The sequence below is a fragment of the Dreissena polymorpha genome, chromosome 8 (genome assembly GCF_020536995.1).
Source record: "Dreissena polymorpha isolate Duluth1 chromosome 8, UMN_Dpol_1.0, whole genome shotgun sequence".
Classification (NCBI taxonomy): Eukaryota; Metazoa; Mollusca; class Bivalvia; order Myida; family Dreissenidae; genus Dreissena; species Dreissena polymorpha.
In genome coordinates, this window is record NC_068362.1 from 10,051,393 (window position 1) to 10,077,389 (window position 25,997).

At 36.2% G+C, this 25,997-nt stretch overlaps 1 protein-coding gene across 1 annotated transcript; it reads right to left on the minus strand.

The window, feature by feature from the left end:
• Positions 1-7,457: 7,457 nt before the first annotated feature.
• Positions 7,458-23,881, minus strand: LOC127841587 (uncharacterized). The gene is made up of 7 exons (XM_052370508.1): positions 23,537-23,881; positions 20,814-21,384; positions 20,224-20,382; positions 18,142-18,691; positions 14,915-16,678; positions 9,438-9,900; positions 7,458-8,796 (listed from the first exon to the last, which is right to left on the minus strand). Exons 2-7 carry the CDS (start codon positions 21,321-21,323, stop codon positions 7,710-7,712), a joined length of 4,533 nt encoding a protein of 1,510 aa, XP_052226468.1. The 5' UTR covers positions 21,324-21,384; positions 23,537-23,881; the 3' UTR covers positions 7,458-7,709.
• Between the last annotated feature and the right edge of the window lie 2,116 nt (positions 23,882-25,997).

Below are 25,997 nucleotides of genomic sequence, written 5' to 3' on the forward strand. Positions count from 1 at the left end.
CGTTAACGTGAAGCCATTCGCAACTTCTCATTGTTTTCTCAGTTTATGCACTTTCCCAAATTTCAGACAAAAGCTATTATACTGTTTATTTCTTACCAGATTAAAAAACTTAACTTCACTTTTCCCTTTTATTATCAACATACATGTACAAACATACATAAACGTGTATATATGGACCAGAAAAATCAACATGGAATATTTTTGTTTATTTACCGTTCTGTTACGAAAAGCCCCTTAGGGCATATAAAATACATACATGTTTATAGATAAAGACACATGTTTTGTAAATGAGCCGAGTTCTGATAAAATGTGGCTGTGTAAAGCGTCGTCCCAGACAAGCCTTTACAGTCTGCACACGCTAATCTGGGATGACAAGTTATGCCTTAATGGATTTTCACCGTTAAAATAAAAGGTATCATAAAAGCGGAAGGTGTCGTCCATGATTACGTATGCGGACTGCACTGGTTTATCTCGGAGGACTCTTTTCACACGTGCATTAAGCCACGTTTTCCCAGAATGCGGCTAAAATAGATGGTCACTCACTTCCTCATGTAACAGATACAAGCCCTGAATTAGTGCGACCTCGGACTTCTTGGCGTCGAACACGCTTATCAGTTCCGGGTAACATCATGGTGAAACCAAACCCCAGTCCCACGCTAACGAACTGAAGAACAAGACCGGACACCAGCACGGCAATCTTCCGCCATTTTGGTGCCACTTGCTGAATTCATTGTAAAAGGAGCGTCGTTATGCAAAAACTTGGCTAAGTGCATGTCCGTAAAATGTCAGTCCAGGCTAGATGTACAGTCCGTACAGGCTAATCAAGAACGACACTTTCCGCTTTTGGATTTTTTTCTTCTAAAGAAAGGCTCTTCTAAACAAAAATCCATTTTGGGCTGAAACTGTCGTCCTGGTTATCCGTGTACGGATTGCAAAGGCTAATCTGGGACGACACTTTAAGCACATGCATTTAGCCCAGTTTTCCGAGAGCGAGGCAAAATGCAAAACTTTTGTTTTAAGCAAAGCCGGTTGTTGATGCCGAGACCGATACGTTTAAATGTTCTATACGGAGCAATGTGTAAAGGGGGGAAAGTTATAAATTTAGTTGTCAGCCAAACAACTTCATTTGTTTTGTACTTACATTGCCAAACGATTTTGTTGTTAACTGCTTTCTAAATAATTCCCTATTAACATTTATAAAACATATGGAATGACATGCAGAAATCTGCCAAATCTCCATTGAACATTTTTCCATCGGTAAATGCAATGAATTTAATGTAATGTTGCAAACATGATTGAAACCTAAACATAATTTATCAGCAAACGATAAGTAAACTTCACCTAAAAGACAAAAGAGGTTAAGAGTCGGAAAAAAGAAGGTTTACGGTTCGGGTTAATTTATATAAAAAAAATACGCGTCATGTGATATCAAAGTGAAGATAAATATGGTGTAATATAAAACGGTCTTTACGCATGTGCGAAAACGTTCGACAAAAACAATTAATTTCCGCCAAGTAGGGACTTAATGCGAAAAATACCAGCGAAAAGTGTTGTCCCTGATTAGACTGTGTGGATTTATATAGGCTAATCTGGGAGGACACTTTACCCGCATGCATTAAGCCCCGTTCACAGAGCGCTGCTCACATGCGTTTTAACAATGGTATCTTAGTAAAAAAGTACGCAATACAGTTAATGCCAGTGTGGTTACCCATTAAAATCTAGAGGGCGACAATGCGATAGTGCGATAGTACGATGGCGAAAATGCAATAGTACGAAGGCGACACTGCGACAGTGCGACGGCGAAAATGCGACAACGAGATAGTACGATGGCGACAATTCGATAATCATCGTACTGTCGTCATCGTATTAGCGCATTTTCGCCATCGTACTACTGCACAGTCGCGATCGTATTGTCGTATTGTCGCATTGTCAACATCATACTGTCGCATTGTCTCCATCTTACTTTGGCACTGTCGCCATCATTGTCGCATTGTCGTCATCGTATTATCATATTGTCGCCATCGTACTATCGCACTGACGACTATCGCCTTGCGGTACACTAAATAGTTTTATTGCAGAAACAAAAATAGATGACTTTATTAACATGTACTTTGAAAGAGGTTACAGTTATAATGAAATCAAATTCTTATTACGTTGTAGATTGGGTATTGATGCAATGTAAAGTACTTTTAAAAGTGGCTCCATCTAGGAAAAAAATAAGATATGTGCATGTGTACAGAAAGGCGATAGACGACAATGCGACAGTGCGACAATTCATTGACGACAGTGCAATAGAAAGATGGCGATATAAGATTATACGATGACGACAGTACGATAACGCGATAGTACGATGGCGACAATGCGATGATACGATGGCGAGTGTATGATATGACTTTCGAATTGTCGCCATCGTACTATCGCGTTGTCGTACTGTCGGCATAGTATTTTCGCATTGTCGCAATCTAACTATCAAACTGTCGCAATCGCATTGTCGCACTGTCGCATTGTCGTCATCGTACTGTCGCATTGTCACCATCGTGCTATCGCATTGTCGCCATCACACTATCGCACTGTCGCCATCGTACTATCGCATTGTCGCCATCGTACTATCGCATTGTCGCCATCGTACTATCGCATTGTCGCCATCGTACCATTGCACAGTCGCAATGTCGCTCTCATGATTGTAATGTGTAACCACGATGGCACTAACGGTATTCCGTAAGAAAGTGCTTAACTATTTAACACACTGATACAGTTTCAATCAGTGCCGGACTAGCTTTGTGAAAGCCTATAGGCAATAAAACTGTCGACCAAGTGTCTGCCTGAACACCAGTACTCGGTCGATTTAAACATTTTAAATTAGCAACACAATACCAAGGCTGGCAAGACATAAAATGTGACAATGTCCTTTTATTAATATAAACTGTTATTATAAAACATAAATCCAACATTCTGCTCCAGTTTGAGCAACCTAGTGAACATTTTGAAAACGAAATCTCAAGCAAAACAATAAGGGTTTTCAAAAAAATAAATTATTGTCACTCGGTTAAACAGTGTCAAGCCTTAAATCTGAACATATCATTGATATAAATGAATTTGCTTTGTCAAGTCATTAGATACGGCTTAGTTAGTAAGGACAAAAGCTTTCGTAACGGTCTCATGGGGCACCTAAAGTTGCGGGGCTCTTGGGCAGTTCCCTACTCTTCCGTATGGGTAATCTTGGACTGGTTGCAATGCAATTCAAGTACGAAAATTATCGGATTTAATGTTGAAGAGAATGTATGGAAAAAATGTATAAAAACGGATCCAGTATTGCATTACGGTTAAGTCATAATTATGTGTGTGATATTAATTTTCGATGATTTTTGGGTTAGGCGATCTAAGAATTTAACATAAACACATCGGACAACTCAAATTGACAACTATTTTTGAAAAGTAAGAAATCCACGAATTGAAAATCCACAAAAAAAGTATTTAAAAAAATGTCTCACGAAATGTCATGCCGACGAATATAAATGATTTTACAATATATATTTATCCAACTTCCGCGCAGAGACTTGACGGGAACCAGCTTAGCTTGATCAAATCCCTACCTTCATAACCACCACGTGATGATAGCCTTGCCACGTGGTACTATAATTGTATTGTTGTTATTTTTGCTTGTTTACGTAAGTTCTTTTTTTCGTTAAGAACCTTAAATTATACACTATTTTCAAAAAGTACAAAAATGATAAGATTTTCTTGTAATGGAAGAGATTTTCTGTGAGAGCAAGGAACGTCAACTCTGCGCGGAGATTGATCTTTTTCTAGTTCTTGCCTTTTTGCTAATATTGATTGCCTTTCATGCCCCTCGTCAGCCCTCGAATCTGTTCTTATTTCTAGCTTACTTGACCTCAAAGCTAACGAAGACTGTGTTTATTACACCATAGCTTCAGCCGAACACTACGTTGGTAGCCTTTAAAACAAGAGCACCGCATAACGGGTGCCACGCTCGGCTGCGAAAGCTTGTCAGGACAAGATTTTTTTTAGAGGTCACAGTGACCTTGACCTTTAACCTAGTGACCCAAAAAAAGATGTGTTTGTCAGAAACACAATGCCCCCTTCTGCGCCGCTTTGAAATAAAATTTATATTTATCATTTGGCAGGTAAAGAAATCTTCTCCCTTTAAAGCTTTTAACTTCCCTTGAATTTTGTCCAATCCAACCAGGAGGGGGGGGGGGGGGGGAATGGGAGGGAGGGTCTCACAGTCAATTAAGTCCATGTCAGATATCACTGACAACCAAGGCCTGTGGTTTTAAAGATATCAAATCCAGAGTTTTTTGTGTTTTTTTCTTCTTTTTCATAAATCAATAAATAAAAAACATCAAAGAAAATATAATTATACCTTTAAAAAAATCTTTGACAAATCAACCATTTGAGCTATAAATAATCTCCATAAAAAATCCGTACAGTAACTGTGAAAAGAACGTCAATTCTTGGTAAGGAAATATATATGAGATTAAGAATCATATAAATTACTTCACTTGAAAATAACAAATGTCTATTTTTAGTAGCAAATAATTAATAGCCACTACCGTGACTGTAGATTCACCACTCAAAATGTGCAGCTCCATGAGATATACATGCATGCCAAATATATAAAAGAGGCTATGTTAAATATTGATTAATTATCTCCCTTTAAAGCTTATTACTTCCCTTAAATTTGTATTTTTTACCGTAGACCGTAAAGGATGACATTGATCTTTACCTTTTACCACAAGGTGTTTGTCAGAAACACCATGCCGCCTACTGCGCCGCTTTGATTTATTTAACAAAAATATATTCATGGACAGGTCAGATAACTATGTCTATTTAAAGCTTATTAATTCCCTTGACTTTATTTTTTTTTCGACCCTAGACCTTGAAGGATGATGTAAACCTTGAAATTTTACCACTAAAAATGTGCAGCTCCATGAGATACACATGCATGCCAAATATCAAGTTGCTATATTCAATATTTAAAAACTAATGGCAAATGTTAAGGTTTTAACACAACGCCTACAGCGGACGGCGGACGGCAGAAGGCGGACGGCAGACGTCGGACGGCGGACACCGGACGGCGGACGACGAGCTGGCTATGACAATAGCTTGGGTTTTCTCCGACAACAGCCTCGTTAAAAATTTAATGCGCATTATGACGATAAATACGGTAAAATATGTTCTGTTACTATGAATTGTTAAACGGATAAGTAAGAATTATGTATCGTGGTTGTAAGGACACAAATTAATATTGTTGGTTTTATTTACATAAGATAAGTTATAATTGAGAATTATTTTCGTAGGCCTGGTAAAATTAGAAGCTGTAGCAAATTCATTATGATTGAAATGTACATGAAGGACCGCAGTACGCATGTGCATCGTAGTGCCGTTATCTGCTTATTGAAGTAGGCAATTTTTGTAGGCGCGAGTTCTAAGCTCACAAGAGGCACGATACAAAACTCAAAATTAATTTTGTATTGGTATAAATTGTAACAAAATATCAATTTATATAAAATACCAGATTGGTATTAGATAAATATCTCACGGAAAAGAAGAATTGTGAATTATTGTAAAAAATTTTACTATATCATACTTTATAACTATATAAATAAAAGCCCCGTTTTCCTAGAGCGCGACTATTATGTGCTGTGTACTGTCTTGTATTGTTCAGGCGGTGGATTAATTTACTTATGAATGATATATCACATTTGCTGATTAGTGGCGTGAATTTTGTTAGAGTTAATATATAAATACGGTAAAGGTATACGTAATTATAGCATGTGCTTTGTACTTAAATAAACTACACTATGCATTTTGTCAATACTGTAGTTTTACATTCTGTTCAGGTGGAGTTCATTTTGTCTGTCAAAACACTACAATCGATTTCGGGCATCTGTTTTCATTCTGTTAGGGCACACAGATGCATTTTTTATTTTGTATTATCTCACAGTTCTCACAGTTCGATAACCTGCTTCTTTTAAAGGGATCTTTTCACGCTTTGGTAAATTGACAAAATTGAAAAAATTGTTTCAGATTCGCAAATTTTCGTTTTAGGTATGATATTTGTGAGGAAACAGTAATACTGAACATTTACCATGCTTTAATATAGCCATTATATGCATCTTTTAACGATTTTAAAACCTAAAAATTATAAAGCGTTGCAACGCGAAACGATTGAATAATTTGGAGAGTTCTGTTTTTGTCGTTAAATTTTGTGCAACTTCGAAGATTGCTTATATAACATATAAAATACGTCAAGGGTGTGTATTCGGCGAAATAGCTCAGTAGGCTAGAGCGTTTTTACTTCAGGACTCTGGCAGGACTCCAGGGGTCACTAGTTCGAAACCTGCTCCGGGCAATGTTCTTTTCCTTTTTTAAATTTTATTCTTGATTTTTTACTGCAGCTTTTACGATCCAATGTTTACATTAATCAATATAAAGCATTTAATGAATAAGTTAAAAAATGCCAAAATCTGTGAAAAGGCCCCTTTAAGTGTTAAAACATGTAGAACTTACTTGCTAACTGAACAAACTAATTTACATTGGAAATTTCGCTTTTTTTTTAACAGAAGTTGTATTTGCCTATTTTATATTTCGTGATCTCGTTCTGGAAAACGGGGCTAAATGAATATACCTTTAGTGTTGTAGAGTAAAGTCGACACATGCTTATCAGGGACGACACTACGTACTTTTATGAAAAAAATAATGAAGTTTCTTCTAAAAGAAAATCCTGTCAAGTGGGAAAGTGTCATCCTTGATAAGCCTGCACAGACTACCCTGAGACGACACTTGACGCACGTGCTTAAAGCCCCGTTTTCTTAAAGCGAAATTCATATATGCTGTGTATTGTCGTGTATCGTGTATTGTTGAGGTTGTTGATTTACTGACTTGGGATCGTTACACGATTTACTCTCATGATAATGTTTCTGGAGTTATTTGTGCATAGAACTTATTATTTATACTTTGGTTCATTAGGTAGAACATATTGAAATGAAAAATATAGAACAAGTACGCCATGCGATAAGGGCGTGAACATTGTAAGAGCTAATATATACATACGGTTAAGGTATATCATGCGAATTTTTCTAATTAAATAAAATACACCGTGCATGTTTTCACTACTGTTGTTTTACAGTATGTTTAAGTTGAGTGCATTTTGTTTTGTCAAAACATTACAATCGTGTTCAGGCATCTGTAATGATTCTGCGAGGCACACACATTAATTTTTTATTTTGTATTATCTCACAATGCGAAAACCTGCTTCAATTTACAATTATCGTTTCCAAAACCAGAACTCTCGTGTTCGCCACATTGAGCAAATACACCCGTCAAAAGATAAAATGAATAATTTAACAATACCAATTCTTAAAAATAATTACTATGATTTCAGATATTAGATCTGTGCAGCTTGTTGCCCAAAACCTTATCAATACTCTCAATACGCTCGTCATATTTATTCAAAACAGAGGCAAAATCGAAAATAAAAAGTGGATTTGCTTCAATAGTGAAGCTGTGTTGCAGTGAAACAGATTTATCAATATCACGCCTTATTTTTGTAAAAAACGACAACAAACTAACCTGATGAAGATTCAACTATACACTATATACAATTCCTAAATACATAGTTGATAAACATGAGTGAAACGGCTAAGCACGATTCTAGTCATTGTTAACTAAGACAAAACGTTGAATTATTCGCTTTGTATAACACAAATGGTTTCAAGTTTCCTGTCATATATTTTGAATCTCTCCACAGTAAAATTCTTCCGCGTCTGTAGTTCCTGTTGGATGACAGTGTATTCCTCAAGTGGGATGTTTTTGACAATTAAGATCTCTAAAGAACAACGCAATTTCAGATTACTTCCAACTTTCTGAGTACATGTAGGCAGTGTGTCCACCAGTTCAAGAACTTTGGAAGGAAGAAAACCATCACAATATATATTTAAATACTTCAATGATTGAGGTAGCTCTATCTGTTTATATGTCTTCACATACAGTGTAACTGTTTCCAGTTTTGTGAGTGATGCTTGTGACTTCGACAGCCACTCGTCATGATACACGTTCAAACCTCTCCACGTACCACGCAGACTCAGACTCTTGATATTCAGACCATGCAGAGCCTTCGACAATCCGGGACTGTCATATTTCACTTCTAAACTAAGCGTTTCCAGCTTTGTGAGCGATGATAGTGCCTGCGACAGAGACTCAACAAGTACCACGTACAACAAACCACTCAGACTCAGACTCTTGATATTCAGACCATGCAGAGCCTTCCACAAAGAGGGACTGTCATATTTCACTTCAATACTAAGCGTTTCAAGCTGTGTGAGCGATGACAGTGACTGCGACAGCGATTCTTCATGATCCACGTTCCAACCTCCCTGCATAATACTCAGACTCAGACTCTTGATATTCAGACCATGCAGAGCCTTCCACAATCCGAGACTGTCATACCCCACTCGAATACTAAGCGTTTCCAGCTGTGTGAGCGATGATAGTGACTGCGACAGCGATTCTTCATGATCCACGTTCAAACTTTCCTGCATAATACTCAGACTAAGACTCAGACTCTTGATATTCATACCATGCAGAGCCTTCCACAGTCCGGGACTGTCATACCCCACTCGAATACTAAGCGTTTCCAGCTGTGTGAGCGATGACAGTGACTGCGACAGCGATTCTTCATGATCCACGTTCCAACCTCCCTGCATAATACTCAGACTCAGACTCTTGATATTCAGACCATGCAGAGCCTTCCACAGTCCGAGACTGTCATACCTCACTCGAATACTAAGCGATTCCAGCTGTGTGAGCGATAACAGTGACTGCGACAGCGATTCTTCATGATCCACGTTCAAACATCCCTGCATAATACTCAGACTCAGACTCAGACTCTTGATATTCAGACCATGCAGAGCCTTCCACAATCCGAGACTGTCATACTTTACTTCTATACTGAGCGTTTCAAGCTGTGTGAGCGATGATAGTGACAGCGGCAGCGATTCTTCATGATCCACGTTCAAACCTCCCCCCAAATACTCACACTCACACTCGTGGCATTCAGACCATGCAGAGCCATCCGCAATCCGAGAGTGTAATACTTTACTTCTATACTGAGCGTTTCAAGCTGTGTGAGCGATGATAGTGACAGCGACATCGATTCTTCATGATCCACGTTCAAACCTCCCCACGCAGCACTCAGACTGAGACTCCTGATATTCAGACCATGCAGAGCCTTCCACAATCCGGGACTGTCATACTCTACTTCTATACTGAGCGTTTCAAGCTGTGTGAGCGATGATAAAGACTGCGACATCGATTCTTCATGATCCACGTTCAAACCTCCCCCCATAATACTCAGACTAAGACTCCTGATATTCAGACCATGCAGAGCCTTCCACAATCTGGGACTGTCATACTTCACTCCTATACTGAGCGTTTCAAGCTGTGTGAGCGATGATAGTGACTGCGACAGCGATTCTTCATGATCCACGTTCAAACCTTCCCCCCAAATACTCACTGTCAGATTCTTGGCATTCAGACCATGCAGAGCCTTAAACAGATAGGGATTGTCGGTTTTTACGATGGAGGCATTGTTTACATCTTTATGTATAAAATCTTTATGTATAAATGCACTTATTTCTCTTTTTTCTGCCTCAGCACATTTAATATAGATCGATTGCAGCTCAAACGTCACCGCGTCATCGACAGTCAGCAGCGTGCAGAATAGACAGCGTAGGCAGGTATAGGAACATGTGACATTGCACATTTTAATGTATTTTATAGAAGACAGTAATGGAGGAGGATCTGCACACTGGAATAGATCTGCACTTTTTAGAACAATCCCGACCAGATGTTCTGCTGTTGACGTACTTGCAAAATCTGAAAAAATAACTGAATTAACAGAACAAGGTACTTAAAATACTTGCATGCTAAAAAAATGTAATGTGGTTACATTTTTTGACATTTGTTTATTTTATTAAGAATTAATACATTTAAATTAATGAATGTTCAGAACAAAACCCAATATATTTCATTGTCGTATTAACTTTGTATAGTTTGGTTTCATATATTTAATACAAATATCAATGTTATATTCGAATGTTTTAAATATTATTGTAATTTATATTAACACTTTACTAAGATATATATTTATTGTGCATAACCTACTTGTCATGATATGCTTTCAACTATAAGTGTATAATCAAGTTATCCTATACACGTAATGCATATGTATCATCGGATAAAAACTAAAGTATTTTAAAGGTTTTATCAGTTATTGCACGTATTTTATAATTGTCAAGCAACACCGATTCCGAAAATGAACAACACACATGAGCACATTATTTTATTTACCAGTGTTTGGTAAAAAAATTAGAATCGTTTTGTGATGTAAGGTTAAATGTGATGATAGGGATATTGTTTGCTCATGCAGATTATGTTTGAGTTATTGTTAATCGCTGCGTTGATAACTGTTGATTCATGGCATTAATACTTTGACCTTGTCAGGGTAGGGATTTCGAACCATTTCCCTGCAAAAAAGGTATTATTATATTATTCCCGCATTCTAATCATAGAATCAGACTGTATATGTACGGTATTAAAATAAAATATAAGAATGCCATGGGCCTTGAGGTGCTCACCTGGGACGCGAGGGGCGAAACCACTAAACATGACTAATAGACAGTTGATATATAATAACGACCGCCCTGCCCTCTAGGACAGTGTTTTTCGAAGGCAAGATATCATTTGAACAAATATTCTTACAAAGCTTCATGCAGATATGATCTTAAAATGTGGACTTCGAGAGTGTTCACACTATTTTTCTTAAATTTAACCTGGTGAACTAGTTTTTCACCTCAAATAACATAGTTGGCAACTAAGTAAAGAACTCATTAGAAAACATGTTCTGACCAGATTTCATGAAGATTGAACTCGCACTAAATGTATGACTACTAGAATGTTAACAAGGTAACACTATAGTCATATTTGAAACAATGGATAAAATTGTCACAAAACCAGGTTTTCATTGTGAAAAAAAAATCTGATAAAGGGAGAAAACTCAAACTGAACTTTTGAAATGACCAAAAAAAATTAACCCCCTTTGTAAGTTTTTTTTTTTAATCTATTTTTAGTCGTGGCGACCTTGACATTGGAGATATTGACGTGATTCTTTCGTGGGACACACCGTCCCATGATGGTGAACAAATGTGCCAAATGATTTTAAAATCTCACAATGAATGATATAGTTATGGCCAGGACAAGCTCATTTATGGCCATTTTTGACCTTTGAACTCAAAGTGTGACCTTGACCTTGGAGATATCGACGTAATTATTTCGCGCGACACACCGTCCAATGATGGTGAACAAATGTGCCAAATGATTTTAAAATCTGACGATGAACGACATAGTTATGGCTCGGACAAGCTCATTTATGGCCATTTTTGACCTTTGAACTCAAAGTGTGACCTTGACCTTGGAGATATCGACGTAATTATTTCGCGCGACACACCGTCCAATGATGGTGAACAAATGTGCCAAATGATTTTAAAATCTGACAATGAACGACATAGTTATGGCCCGGACAAGCTTATTCCGCCAGCCCGCCAGCCAGCCCGCCAGCCAGCCAGCCAGCCAGCCCGCATTCGCCAATCTAATAACCAGTTTTTTCCTTCGGAAAACCTGGTTAAAAAACGTCCCGCCTCTTGGGGCCATATTTTCAAAGAACCACACCCATTTCCGAATGTAGCGCAGACATCATTAAACACATTTTCTGATAAATTCTCATAACGATTGAACGTAAAATATACTTCTAAAGTGTTTACAATGATTTACTGTAGCCATTTAAGGAAAACTGCCCCGCCCACTGGTGGTCATGATTTTCAATATGACCGGAAAATCATAATCATATCATTTTTCGAACGCTGCCAATATATCATACGAACGAATGTTTTGACGAATAATTAAGTTAGGACTATACATATGAATTCTAAAGTTTGAAAAAGGTTTGACTTCAGTGATATGAAGGATATTACGAATGCATCTGCAGCCAATTGTATAAATCTAGATAACTCTTATCCAGTGGATAACTTTTGGTATCTTATAATAAAAGTGAAGATAACCAAAAGTAATCCGCTGGATAAGAGTTATCCATATTTATACAATTGGCTTCTGGCGGCTATGTTTTCAACGGACCGGATCAATATTCGAGTCATCCGGGCTATCACTAGCACAAATGTTTTGACGTAAAACTAGACACTAAATGTCACTTTCTGAGTCTTACTTTAGCCATATTAGGAAAATTACCCCGCCTGCTGTGGCCATGTTTTTCAACAGTCGGGAATCATTTTCAAACTCAAGTCAAGACATCAGTAAAACAACCATTCATATTAAATTCCATGAATATTGGTGTATATATAACTTGCACAGTGTAAAAAAAGCTTGTTTCTTAAATGTGACCTTGTGCCCTATTTTTTATACTAACGTGACAAGGCTTCGATATTAGCCAACAAATCTATCGGAAAAAGATTCTGACCAAGTTTACAAAGATAGAAGAAAGGAACATATTTAAGACGGACGCACAACGCATGACGCAAAACGATGAGCGGAGAAATGATTACACAAGCTGCAAATGAATCAAGTTATTTCAGACAACAAGTGTGAGCATTATAATAACTTTTTGGTAAAAATGGCTGAGCAAGATTTTTTCATTAAAACATTAATTCAATGTTAAATATCAACATTTAATCACTCTTTTAAACACGAGGTTCTTGAGCACTAAGGCACTCACTTGAGACATTAACAATACTAAATTATTCTGAGAAGGACTTAAGAAGAATAAAAGTTAGTTTATGAAACATAAATAGTTTATTCCTATGCGCATTTTTATGTCAAACTTTTGATAATTGAAATTAATTCTCGACACAAATTACATATGTAAGATTAATTTATGGAGGATAAATTAGTTAGCTGGTAGCTGGTTACATATACTGCAAAAAAGATTGTTTAAACAATGGTCAGTATGCCACATGTGAATTAATTATTGATAAAATTGAGAAATTCCAATTAGAGTTAATTATATACAAAATGTATATTGGATGAAAGTTCAAATAATGTTAATCTTAAACAGTTCTTCATGTTTTACTTGGTTTAAAACAATGTTATTTTTTAAATACATATACTTATCTGAAGTAATTGCACTATTAAAAAAGATTAATTCAATACCATTAAACAGCTGGGTTGTAATCCATGTTTCTCAAGCTATCATCATAATACCACACAACACCACAGCGAATTTTTGTCCCAATTTTGAAAAGTACCATTACCATACTATTCGCAAAAATAAGCGCGAAAACTCCTGAAAATGCGAAATATCCTGTTTTGAAATCTTAAGATAGGGAACTTCTGGTCTTTTTAATTGCTTGGTATAAATAACACAAACCTATTCAATACTTTTTTACAAGTAATGACTACCGAATACGCTTATGGAAATACCCTAGTAAACCCTTTATAACGATACTTTCCATTTCACGTGTGCAGGCACGGATTGAGAACACAGAAGTAAAACGAGTTATTTATTCTATATACAGTTTATATTGTATTATTTAAAGTTTAATATTAATATTTTTTCTAATGAACACGGAAGCAGCAATACTTGCGGGCATTAATAATCGTTAACATGTATATGTTTGTTGCAATAACAAATGTTTATTCGGATTTACGGGATGCGATGCGATACTTTATTAAGATTCGGAAATGTACTCATAATTCATCGTTATACAAATTTGAATACGAATATTGAATTAATCAAGGGCATTTAAAATACTAATGAGAAATACATTCTCGTTAAAAATATAGATATTTTAATGGGTGACCGTAGATCATCGTTCAATCTAGGGCACCATACTTTCGATTTCGCTTTGGTTTACAAACAGCTTATCAAGATAAACAACAACTGTTCGGAACCATCATCATCATCATCAGCAGCAGCAGCATCGGCAGCAGCATCATCATCATGATCATCATCATCATCGTTATCATCATCATCATCATCATCATCATCAGAATCATTACCACCACCACCACCACCACCATCATCATTGTGAATCATCATCATCTCATAAAACTACATCAATATATAACTATCTGATTCAGTACTTCTGTAATGGTAGACATCATCCTCAGAAAGAAAAAAACATTAATCGGTGTTACAAGACTGCATGCAGAAAAATTAAAAGCTACACTAATACATCTCGTGACAGTCATAAAATATGAGAGAGTTAACTAGGTTTCCGTATAGCTATAAAAGGAAAACTGCCCCGACCGCTGTCGGCTTTCTTTTTTAACAGACTATCACTTTTTTCGAACACCGATGGTTGGACCATACATGTGTTGTTTGCCTATAGCAGTAAAGAAAACTTTTATCCACCATGCGGCCTCAACAGACAGGAACCATTTACGGGCTCGGGCCGGATATCATAATAACAAATGTCATGACCATGTCAGTTTCATGAAGATTGGACTTCAAATATAACATTTAAAGTGGTATTATGGTTTTACTATTAGGAAATCGCCCTGCCAATTGGCGGCAATTTTTTTCAACGAATCGTAGCCATTCAAGATTTTTACAGTAAGTGTGTTGCTGCTGTGATAGCACCAAACTAATGAATATCATCAACGTCACAGGGATATGATTTGTTTGAAATAATGGATATACGTTGTTAACTTTTTAACTTTTTATAACTATCATGTGGACTGCCTATTAAAGTGCTTTTGTTAATGTTAAATCCTGCAAATGTTTATCAGAATATGATTAATATAAACATGCGAGTAAACTCAAACACAACGCCACAACTAAGAAACTATTTGATAAAAACAATATTATATTTATAATTACCACTAAGCAAAATGCCTTCTCCATTTAGTTCCAATGATTTCAGCTTGTTGCACGATGACAGGTCAAACTCAATATGAGACGCAGACTCGCCTCCTGTTTGTGAAAGCTGTCTGTCAGGAACATATATTTTCATGTACTGGACATCGGACTTGTTATTTGTCCATATGCTGTGCAGGTCTTGTATGTCGTTATCAAATTCTAAATAGTACGCACTTAGTTTGAGTACAATATCCTTTTGCTGATTGGCAACAGCTTCTCTGTATCCTGCTAGTATTACGTCTTGAAACGCAGCCTTAAAACGACCAGCATAGTATTCATCCATCTTACCAGAAAGCTTATTTGCAGCCGACATGTTCAGTCCGCAGAGGAAGATGAAAACCTGGGATATGCCCAGATATGCACCCTTGTGACGGTTGAGGTATCCGGAAATGACGTCATCAATCAAATTGGTATTGCATGCAATATGATAAGCAGCCAGAAATTCCTGAATGCTCTTATGAATAAATGTAAATGATGAAGATGATCTTAATGCAGATGCATTGCGTGTCGCTGTTAAAATTCCGGACTTTAGTGAAAAGTTCTCTGGATATAGTTCACCTAAATTGAATTTCTTTAGTTCCGTAATGGTGAATACCAGAGATTTTTCCTGTGTATCTGAAAACAACAAATAAAATGCCGCTTCAGCAAGTCTATTCAAGTGTTCGATATTGGGTTGAATGTTTTGAGACTCTGTGAAGCATCGATAAGGCGGCTCTTGAAATTCACTCGTTTCAATGTTCGCCTTCTTGAAAAGACATTCCAGCAAGAGACTGTATTGTTCACACCTAGAGCCTTTCAGTTTAGTTCCTTTGGCCCACGAGTGTACAATCAAACAACACATCATTGGGGAGTACAAATGCTCTAACAAGCCAAACTTCCTAACATACGATTCAAATTCAGATTGTTTTTTGTCTAAATCTTGTCTACTCTTAAAATCTTTCCTACACCCCAGGAGTGTTCTGCTCACCTCGAGCACGTTGTTTATTCCATCAAGTTGCAGCCGTTTGCAAATCTGCGAGTCAAGTATTTTCGCTTCTGTCACCTTCCAAGGTCGAGCAGTTATCAACAAAACGCAAAGACTGTGTACGTCGGCCAGTGTTGGCAGGTTGTGATGATCTCCTGTACCGGTCCATTCATCTAGACCATCCAGTAATACCAAGCAACGTTCACGTTTCATGATCTCATTTAGTAGTCTGTATGCCTTTCCGCGATCTTCTTCAGATGAGTATATACTGTCAACTATCTGTGTATTTATCATTTTTTCGATTTCAAACTGACCAACTGATTCCCTTAATGTTACATGGAAGACATATGTAAAGTCTTTCAGAGACGTTAAATCGTCAAAGACATTAGAGTATCTCATCTGTGTATTAGAGCTTAATCTAGTGGTCTTGTCGTCAATTGGCAGCGTCGTCTCGGCTGATTGTTCTGATGTTATAGTACACCAGTCCATTACCAATTTTGCAAGAAAAGTAGATTTCCCATAACCTGCTTCTCCTTGAATAAATATTTGTTGGTTCGGTTTGGTAGGCGATAAAAAAATATTTTCGTATTTCAAAACTTGTTTACCAGTTTTCTTGAAATACCCTCCTGCCTTAGCCATAAATTGTATATTTGGTGGCATATAAATATCAAGTAACTTTTCCTCAGCCCAGTCATCCAATGGGAAGATATTTATATGACAGAAACGTTTCCTGTAATACTTCGTCAAAGCTCCAAGCATCTCTGAAATCATGAAATGGAAAATACTCAATATTGGCTAAGGATCACTTTTTATTTTAACATTATCTTCAATTTTATATAACGTTCATTTTAAATTGTTATTGAGGTGTTGATATTAGAATGGCTGTTTTTGATTTTGTTTTAATGTATTGATTTATCATTGATAATTGACGCTGGCTGAATCTAGCTATGGGTGAACTTCAAATTACACATACTATAAAAAGTGATCCTGAGAACATTTTGAATAATATATTTGGCATACATTAACACAAAAGACTCTTCCGAATTATATTTAGCATAATTCAATACTTAATTCATGTTCGTACAAATATACCTTATTTTATAATTCGATGATTGCAAACACATGTGTGAAGTTCCATATAATACCTGTAGTAGAAACAATGCTATGGAAAAGTTTCACGTTAACTGTTACCAGATCATTATGAGGACGCCGACGCAAACATTAGAATGAGTAGTATTCATGTACGTTTGACTATTTGGTGAATAACCGAGTTTAAAAACGGCTCTTTTTATATCGAAGTCATAGTGATCCGTATACATTTTGAAAATTAATGTCAAATTATTTTCTTTAGCCCCAAACTCATATACTCTACCATAAAGGCGAACAGAAACTACTAAGTTATCTTGAAAATTTTCATGATCTGGGCTGATTACATGTTTTACTTTCTGCAGAGCCTGTGCACAACCATTTGATTATCTGTATCATCCAAAGTGGACCAGGACAACAAGGTCAGATTTTTACCAGATGCAGCTCGGAATATTCAATGAATAGACATGCTAAAATCTGAGTCGAATGTTTTTTAAACATGGTCTATACTAATGTATATTAATTAACTTAACAACTAAATTAGTGGCCAAATACTAATTATCATAATTGCAGACTATTACCAAGTGTTTATACTGATACATGCAATTAAACACGTCTTCATGAATAAACGATTTTTCTCGTTCACTGACATATAATGCAATCAGTAAGTTATACCATTATACATGAGTGGATTTATATGTTGTTTTGGGCCATATGATCGTTGGAATCACATCAGTGTAATGATGATTATACTGTTATCAGGGCGTTTTTCTTTGATTTTGGGGAAAGGCATGGCCTTCAATTTTGGGGAAACAATTATATACAAAACTGAAATATGGAAAGGCATTTGCAAAAGTAAGCTTGACATGTGGGAATATTGCATCATTTTAAATATATTCTATTAAAGACAAAAGAAGGGAAAAAAGCCCTGGTTATATTTTACTTTTATCAAATCTATGCGTATACTTGTGTTATTTGTATGTTAAGCAAAACATTATTTTAGTTTTTAACATCAACATGTGTATGAATATATTTAATTGATCAAGAGAATTCGATTTGTTTGAAACCCACAGTTGAATAAAGTTAAATTCTTTCTGTTTCGAAATTGTATAATGAAATGATAAAACGTTTGTTATACCTTTACAGGACTGTTTATACGTTGTTTCAGTGAAAGCAGTATTTCCAAACTGTTCCTGGATGTCCTTAATGCATTTTTCTGCTTGTTCATCTAAGCACTGTTTGTGTCTACTGGCGTGGTCATATATGACCTGTTTGTGTCTATTAGCGTGTTCATCCATGCTCTGTTTGTGTCTACCAGCGTGTTCATCCATGCCATGTTTGTGTCTATCAGCGTGTTCATCCATGCCCTGTTTGTGTCTATCAGCGTTTTCATCCATGTCCTGTTTGTGTCGTCGGGTGTGATCATCTATGCCTTGTTTTTTTCTGTCGACGTGTTCATCGATATCCTGTTTATGTATATCTGCCTGTCTTGCGAGCTCTTTCTTACAATTGCTCATAAAATCTCTAATGTTATCAATGCACAATGCTGTGTTTACTCTAAGGTCATTCACTGATGCGTCAACAACGTCTTTTGCAATACCTTTCAAGTGTTGTTTCAAAGTTGTTCCAACAGCATCCAGGAAACACATCATGGATGTTGTAGTCAATAGTAATGTGTCTTTTTCCAACTGTTGCATCAAATAAAAACAGTTAAATTTAATCACAAAAACAGCTAAAGTTTTAATCAATGACATGTTTTTCTGATAGTAAAAGGAAGAAAAAAGTTAGTGAAATGGATGTGTATTTCAGTGCACTTAAGTTTCTCATTAGATACTTTACTTGGTACAGACAGCCAATGAGTATGTTCTTAACTTGATATTGAAGGCAATGATAACTCATAAAGTGTGGTTTAGTTCCATATTAAATTATTTAATTGATTACGACAGCCAATCATAAATAATTGTGTGGTTTAGTTCCCAATTAAATACTTAACTTGATATAGAAGCCAATGATACAATATCAATTTTCATGAATTTATTTGAGTATATATACTTCAAGGTGGTATTCTCATCTTGAATTGAGTTTCAATAAAGTTAACATTTGTGTAACCTCTAGATGGACTTTCATTTAAGAAAAATCAATAAAACAAGGATTCTATTTTACGCGTATATCATCTTGCAGGTTGCCAGGTGTCAATCATTATTGACCATGCAGAAGATCGAATTCGACAGGGTTTCAAATTCCCAACTTCCAGGTGTGTTAATGTATTGTCATCTCTACTTGAGTTATTTCATCGAAAATACCGGTAATAATAAAAGGCGTAATATCGCCAAATCCATCAGAACACTGTTTAAAAAAATAATTGCACTGTTTTAAGAACGTACAATGTTTGCAATTTAAATTGAGCGGAATCGGTAACAGAGATTTCAAGTGACTTCACGTTTGTGATATACTGAAAATCGCCCATCACCTGTCAGCTATATACTTCAGCTGTTAGAGACCATTTTAAACTCGGCTGACATATCATAAGAACAAACTTCCAGGGAAGGTTTCAGGTTTCAGGATGATTTAGCAAAAAGTTAGACTTTTTTGCAAGAATAAGTTAGTTCAATCCTATTTATTTTAGGTCGATTTCATCAAAAACCTCAAGCTTATTGAAAAGCTCTCGAGTCCGTTTCCTGGGCCTGTAACCAGTACTTGGTGTCTTAGGTTGTCTAATGAACGCGCCCACATTGGGGATCGAACTCATGACCCCCCTGTCGCTAAGCGGACACCATATGCATTACACCACGACAAGATTTATTGTACTATTAAAGCAAATTTTATAATTACTTGTGATGCCGAGATATCAAGATAATAAATATCGTAGCAAGTTTTTTTGATGATATATAAAATCTGTATAATGCCCCAACCAGCTCGCTTTTCAAACCCGCCCTTACAATTCAGTCAAATTTTCAAAAATTTGGTCACTCAATGTGGCGACTTATGATAACAATGTAAATGCTGACGACGCACAACAATGACAGACAAAAGTGACAACAAAAGCTCTCCATGAATGGTATGTGCCCTTATAAGCTCAAAACGGTATTGTGATGGTGCTTTATCTGTTTCATGTGAGTATCTAATGGTGAAAAGACATGACACAATATGTTATGCTATTATTCGTTTACAATAAGCAAGGAAAGGCGTTAAATGACAAGACATAACGCTAAAACACTACCTGGGCTAATTTCACCACAGCATTTTTGGCAACGTTATCTTGACTGAGATAGCTTGAATCATTCAGCAGGTTGTTCAATGAAGTGAAATAGTCTTGCAGATCGACATCAGTGACTTTCATTATTGAAGAGTGCCGCACTGCTTTATGGACTTCACGAGCCTATTATGGAAACACAGTATCTATAGATATTATGTATTTTGCAAATGTGACAGCTATCCCATTATGAAAACATGCACATAAATTATTGTGTAAGCATTTATATATCAATATTATGTGTAATGCAAAACAAACACGTCCTGTTTAAACTTCTACTGTTAAATAGCGCATCAAATATAGCTCCGCAAAAATGTCAGCATTTTTATTTTAAAGAAAACATTTGTAGTAACCTCAGAAAAGATAAGTTATGTACAACGTTCACAGTAGACAATTTCAGTGCAATTCTTATTTAAAGTGTTAGATCCTTTAAACGTTATATATGTCAATTTCACATTATTTAAAATTCATGTATACGTATAACTCCTGAAATACTTATATTTAAATTATTTGGTAGAAAATACACTACTTTTGACAGAAGGCACTGGAGTTTTTACCTTATACAGGAGGCATGCAGGATTGTTGTGGGTTGGCTTTCCCTTTGTTATTGGAAAAGAAAACTTGCTATCAAAGCGTTTGCAGTTCAGCATAAAACTGACGACGCCGTTGAAGTCTGTATCTTGAATCGATATCTTGTCAGCATATCCATCTGTTTGGATGTAACATTTCGCTATTTCCCAATGACGCGTTTGCCATAATGTCGCAGATGTATTATTCCAAGAACATTTTTTGTACCGATGTTCCTTGATTATTTCCTGGCAAACTTTATTACAAATCTTGACTGGACACTGCTGGTTTCGCAGTAAATTTGCTGTGTTACAGCTGTTGCAAGTATATGATTGTGACTGGAGAGTAGATGTTACTTGGCTGTAAATGTGCTGGTGAAAATTACGAGCCTCGTTGTCAGCTAAGTGCTCCAAGCCAGACTTCGCAATGTCTATTGCTAGCCAAGCCTTGAGCCAGTTAAACCGTTCCTTCTCCTTAAACACATCAGCTAAACTTGCCATGATGCTAACATCAACAAACTTGTCTTCATAGAGTCAACTTTTCAACCATGTTCAGTGTTACCTAGTAAACATAATTACAACATGATTAACCACAATATGAATTATTCATAACATTTGGGTGATAAGCCCGCTCTACAATTAGAATACGTCCTCTGAAATCTCAGATGGACGGAGCACGATAATTAGCATAAGAGTTTTGTAGGCTACACAATAAGCATACGTTCTATGAAAGCTAAGATCAAAGGATCACTCTAATAAACGTATCGTCGGCAGGCTGCATAGAAGGAGCACATTAATGTATGTAACACTGGAAGATTCCACAATAAGAATATATCAATGAAAGGGAAAACGAATAAACATAATGCTGGCAGGCTAAACAATGCATGTCATCATACATCCTATGAATGTTCAGGCGGAAGGAGCACACTCATTAACATAAACCTGGCAGGCGACCCAATAAGCATACAATCTTTGAAATTTCAGATAGAAGGGGCATACTTATTTAAATAAAGCTGGTTGCACACCACAATAAGCATAAAAAGGTTTCAATAGACCACGATTCTTTCATTTTAATAAAGAAGATCGAAATTGATTTTTTTACTTGAGCAAATTTCAGTTCTTGCATATATTTACCCCCAATAAAATCATGTCCAAAGAGTGTAAAATCCGATCTAAACACCCAGTTATCGTTATGATGGTATTCAGTATTGTTATTAGTATTTTAAGTACTTTTAACACAGGTGGTACGCGTTTTCGTATGATATTAATTAGTAAAAGCATCATTTTGAATGAAAAAAATAATTTAATTGTAACGAAATAATCACTATCAAATATATGTATAACAGTGTATTCAACTGAAAATAACTTGGCGACAGGGTGCATCGCTTTGAACATACATAACTTCAGCAATTGTGCAGCGATGTCAATGCACTTGGTCTTAATAAACGTAGAAATGAATGTCTTTCAATGTTCGACACTAACTATGCTGAGTAAGGAGTTCTTTGGCTCCCTTTTCCTGAAATTTTGGAGTCCGACCATTCTTCAGGAAGTAAAAAATAAGACACTGTTTATACCGTATTTTTCGGTTTATGACACATCTTAATCATAAACTGTTAAATCCTTTTTCTCGTTTGGTTTCAGATCGAAGTTCAACGTGACTGCTGTTCAATCTGTGTTGTCATTTGTTACTCAGATTGCAAAATTATTTTTCACATGACAGTCATATTTAAGCTAATTATTGTAATTAAAAAATATAATGTTTTATAATGCATTGATATATGCTTGCTTGTTGAGATTCGGGATTTGTTGTAACAACCCATTGCTTTATATGTGCTCCCTATATTAGTTACCATAATATAAAACAGCCAACTAACCGCCACAAAGCCCCTGAAATTATTGATTGATAGTGACATGGGGTTATTATTTGAGTCCAGAATGAATGAGCACAATATTTAACATAAGGGTATTGTAGGCCGCAGAATACGCCCGTCCAATGATGTTAACAAATGCGCCAAATGATTTTAGAGTCTCACAATAAATGACAAAGCTATGGCCCGGACAAGCTGATTAATGGGCATTTTGACCTTTGAACTCCAAGTGTGACCTTGACCTGGAGATAGCGACGTACTTCTTTCGCATGACACACCGTCCCATGATGGTGATCAAATGTACCAAGTCAATTTAAAATCTAACGATACATTGCATAGATATGTACCGGACAAACCTTCGGTTTAAAACGCACTAAGTGACCCGTGACATAGTTTTTGACCCGACATTACAGATATTCAATATTGACCTAGACATTATCTAGATACAACTTCTGACCAAGTTTGGTGAAGATCGGATACAATTTTCGGGACTGAAAGACCGACCGACCGACAAAGTGACTCCTATATAGCCCACATTACCAATGGAAATTAGGGTATAACAATAATCATACACCCTATGAATATTCAGACGAAAGGAACACACTTATTAATATAACCCTGGCCCGCTATTTGTGCAAGTAGTTTGATATGGATTGTTGTCATTTTAATACATATTTCTATTAGTATAGGCAAATCATTAATATTAGTCATCATAGTTTTGTTTTCAAATTTCATGTTTACCAAAAATTTACTTTAAAATGATTGATCTAAATAATGCTGTATTGAATGGTCGATCTATCACAAGAAAGATTTTGAAAAAAAAATACAAAAATATGTCTCCATTACCTGTGAATGAGGAAAGCACAATTATTGCAGCAAAGCTGACAGTGGTCATAACAAAAAAGTCTAGACGTTTGTCTTCATGAAGGTCACATTCCTGAAAAAATCATCCACTTCCTTTGGCACTGGCCATATACTGGTGTCCCTCCTTCCATATGTGACATGTGCAGGCTAAAACATTTTGCACAGTTATCGCAGTTAAACTCTATGGTCAATTGTGTGCCTAGACAAGACGAACAACAGTCTATAAATGAATCAGAGCCTTTAGCCAAAGTTGCTGAGAAAACGTAGCCATATTGATCGACTATTATAAATATTCAGTAGAAATCTATATTCCTTAAATTACACCCACCATCTGATGGCTAAAATCATTTAATATAATACTTTGGACCGTACTGTTTACAGATAATCATATCAGCTATCAGTACTTGACCTCATATGACAGTACGCATTATCAAATCATATGAGGTGCATATTATCATACAACCGTAAAGAATGTTATCCAATCATCGCATTAAGGCACAGTCCGCTTATAAAGATGCCACATTTAAAAGTATTTTGAAATCCAAGACATTTGTGTAATATACATGTATAATGTTAGACACAGCCTATATTTACACTGCAGTTATAGGGGTTTAAATGTGTTGGCAATGTGATATATAAAGCAATGTCATGTCCATGAAACCTCTATTAGAATGTTTTTCAATGCAAAATAATTTGAATAAAAAAATGCAAAATATATATTTGTGTCTGAAAGGGACATGTGTACAATAAGGCGGTCCTGAGTTTTTTTAACGTGGATGACAAAGCGGTGTTGGGGTTGTCCCGTAATCGTTCATAGTTCATGGACGACACATAGTTACTAACAATGTTCATTACTCTTAAATTACCGGTATGTAGCCTATCATTCGATATCTCGTCATGCGCGAATTGTCAAGATGACGAGTTTTGCATTAACTCCCATTTTCTCGTGCCGCGCATGGGACAAATCGGTCCATCTCTATTTATGTTAATTTCTCTGCATAATACAGAATAAAATATTCAACAACACCATGTATCAGTTTCTAGTCCAATTTAATGTCTAACATACTTAATATTTTATACAAATACGTTGTGATTGCTACATGATCGTATCTTTCTCGATCCGTACGTCTCCAAGTCTAAACGCTAACCGTCTATTTCCCTCTAACATTTGCCCCGTGAAATTCAGTTATCAATTCCATTGGTCAGTGTTCTATGCGTGGTTGTTTCTTATTGGATACATTACTTAAGATACTGAATCAATGAAGCCCTGGGAACGGGATAAACAAACCACTAAAATATTTACAAGCTTTATCCAACCTTTTGATGAGAGATTTAACTGAATAAACACTTTTGCCTGACCAATACAAACATACCCGGCCTTGTGTCAACTATACTATTCTTTAATCTCTCCCTCATCGATAAGCTTATTTGAACATATGTGCACTTTGTGACCGTCATGTTTACTGGCCCTTTTGATAAAATTTTCAATATTTCTTACATGAGGTAAACCCACATATTCTACCTACAATTTCTAACCATAATGTGACAGGGTATTCATAATGTAAGTGACAAAGGTCTAGTTTTGAAATTAGAACACTGACTGTATTAAACATTTTATATAAAAAAAACTATTAAAACAAATTTATAAACATCAACATCAAAGTGTTAAAGCCCGCATCAACACCTTTATTACAGATGATGATAATAATTGATGATATTGATGGGTAATGGCTGAAGTAAGGTGCCATGGGACCCCATGGTTCATCGTGGCATCACCTACAATGGCAAATGGTTGGGACGCAGTTTTAATTTCAATTGTCCGTTTAAATCCGGCTGAAACTTTGGTGGAAATAGCAGCTAATACGTGTGTAGATCTTTAGTAAATAGGCCAAACAAATTAATCGAAGTTTTATCGTGGGATCACCTTCAATGGAAAATAGTAGGGACTCAGGTTTAACTTTACTTTTCCGGTAAAATCTGGTCCAGACGTTGGTGGAAGTTGCAGCGTGTACCTCTAGAGTAGAGGCGAAGCAGATTAGCATAATGTATTGAACCTTGTGCTGACCGAGGCATGGTCGCTTCCCGCGAGCGAATGGAATAAATAGCGTCTTGTTGAATATAAGTTGTGTTGGAAGTAAATGACCTTATATGAAGAAACAAACAACCGAATTGGCACAGTAAGAATCAAAATTATGGGACTATATCTTTGATCAACAAATCAATATATATTTATATAGAAAAAATCCAATTTGGCTTCATCTCTATTATTTTTGTTTTATATAACTATATAATATCAAATTGTATTATACATGTATGTTAAATGATCAAATATTCAGGACAAAAAAGAGCCGTCCCATGACATCACGCTCGATTATTCTTCCGCTTGGATAGTATAATCTACATCTTCTGAGTAACCCGATGAAATGACCACAGACATATATTT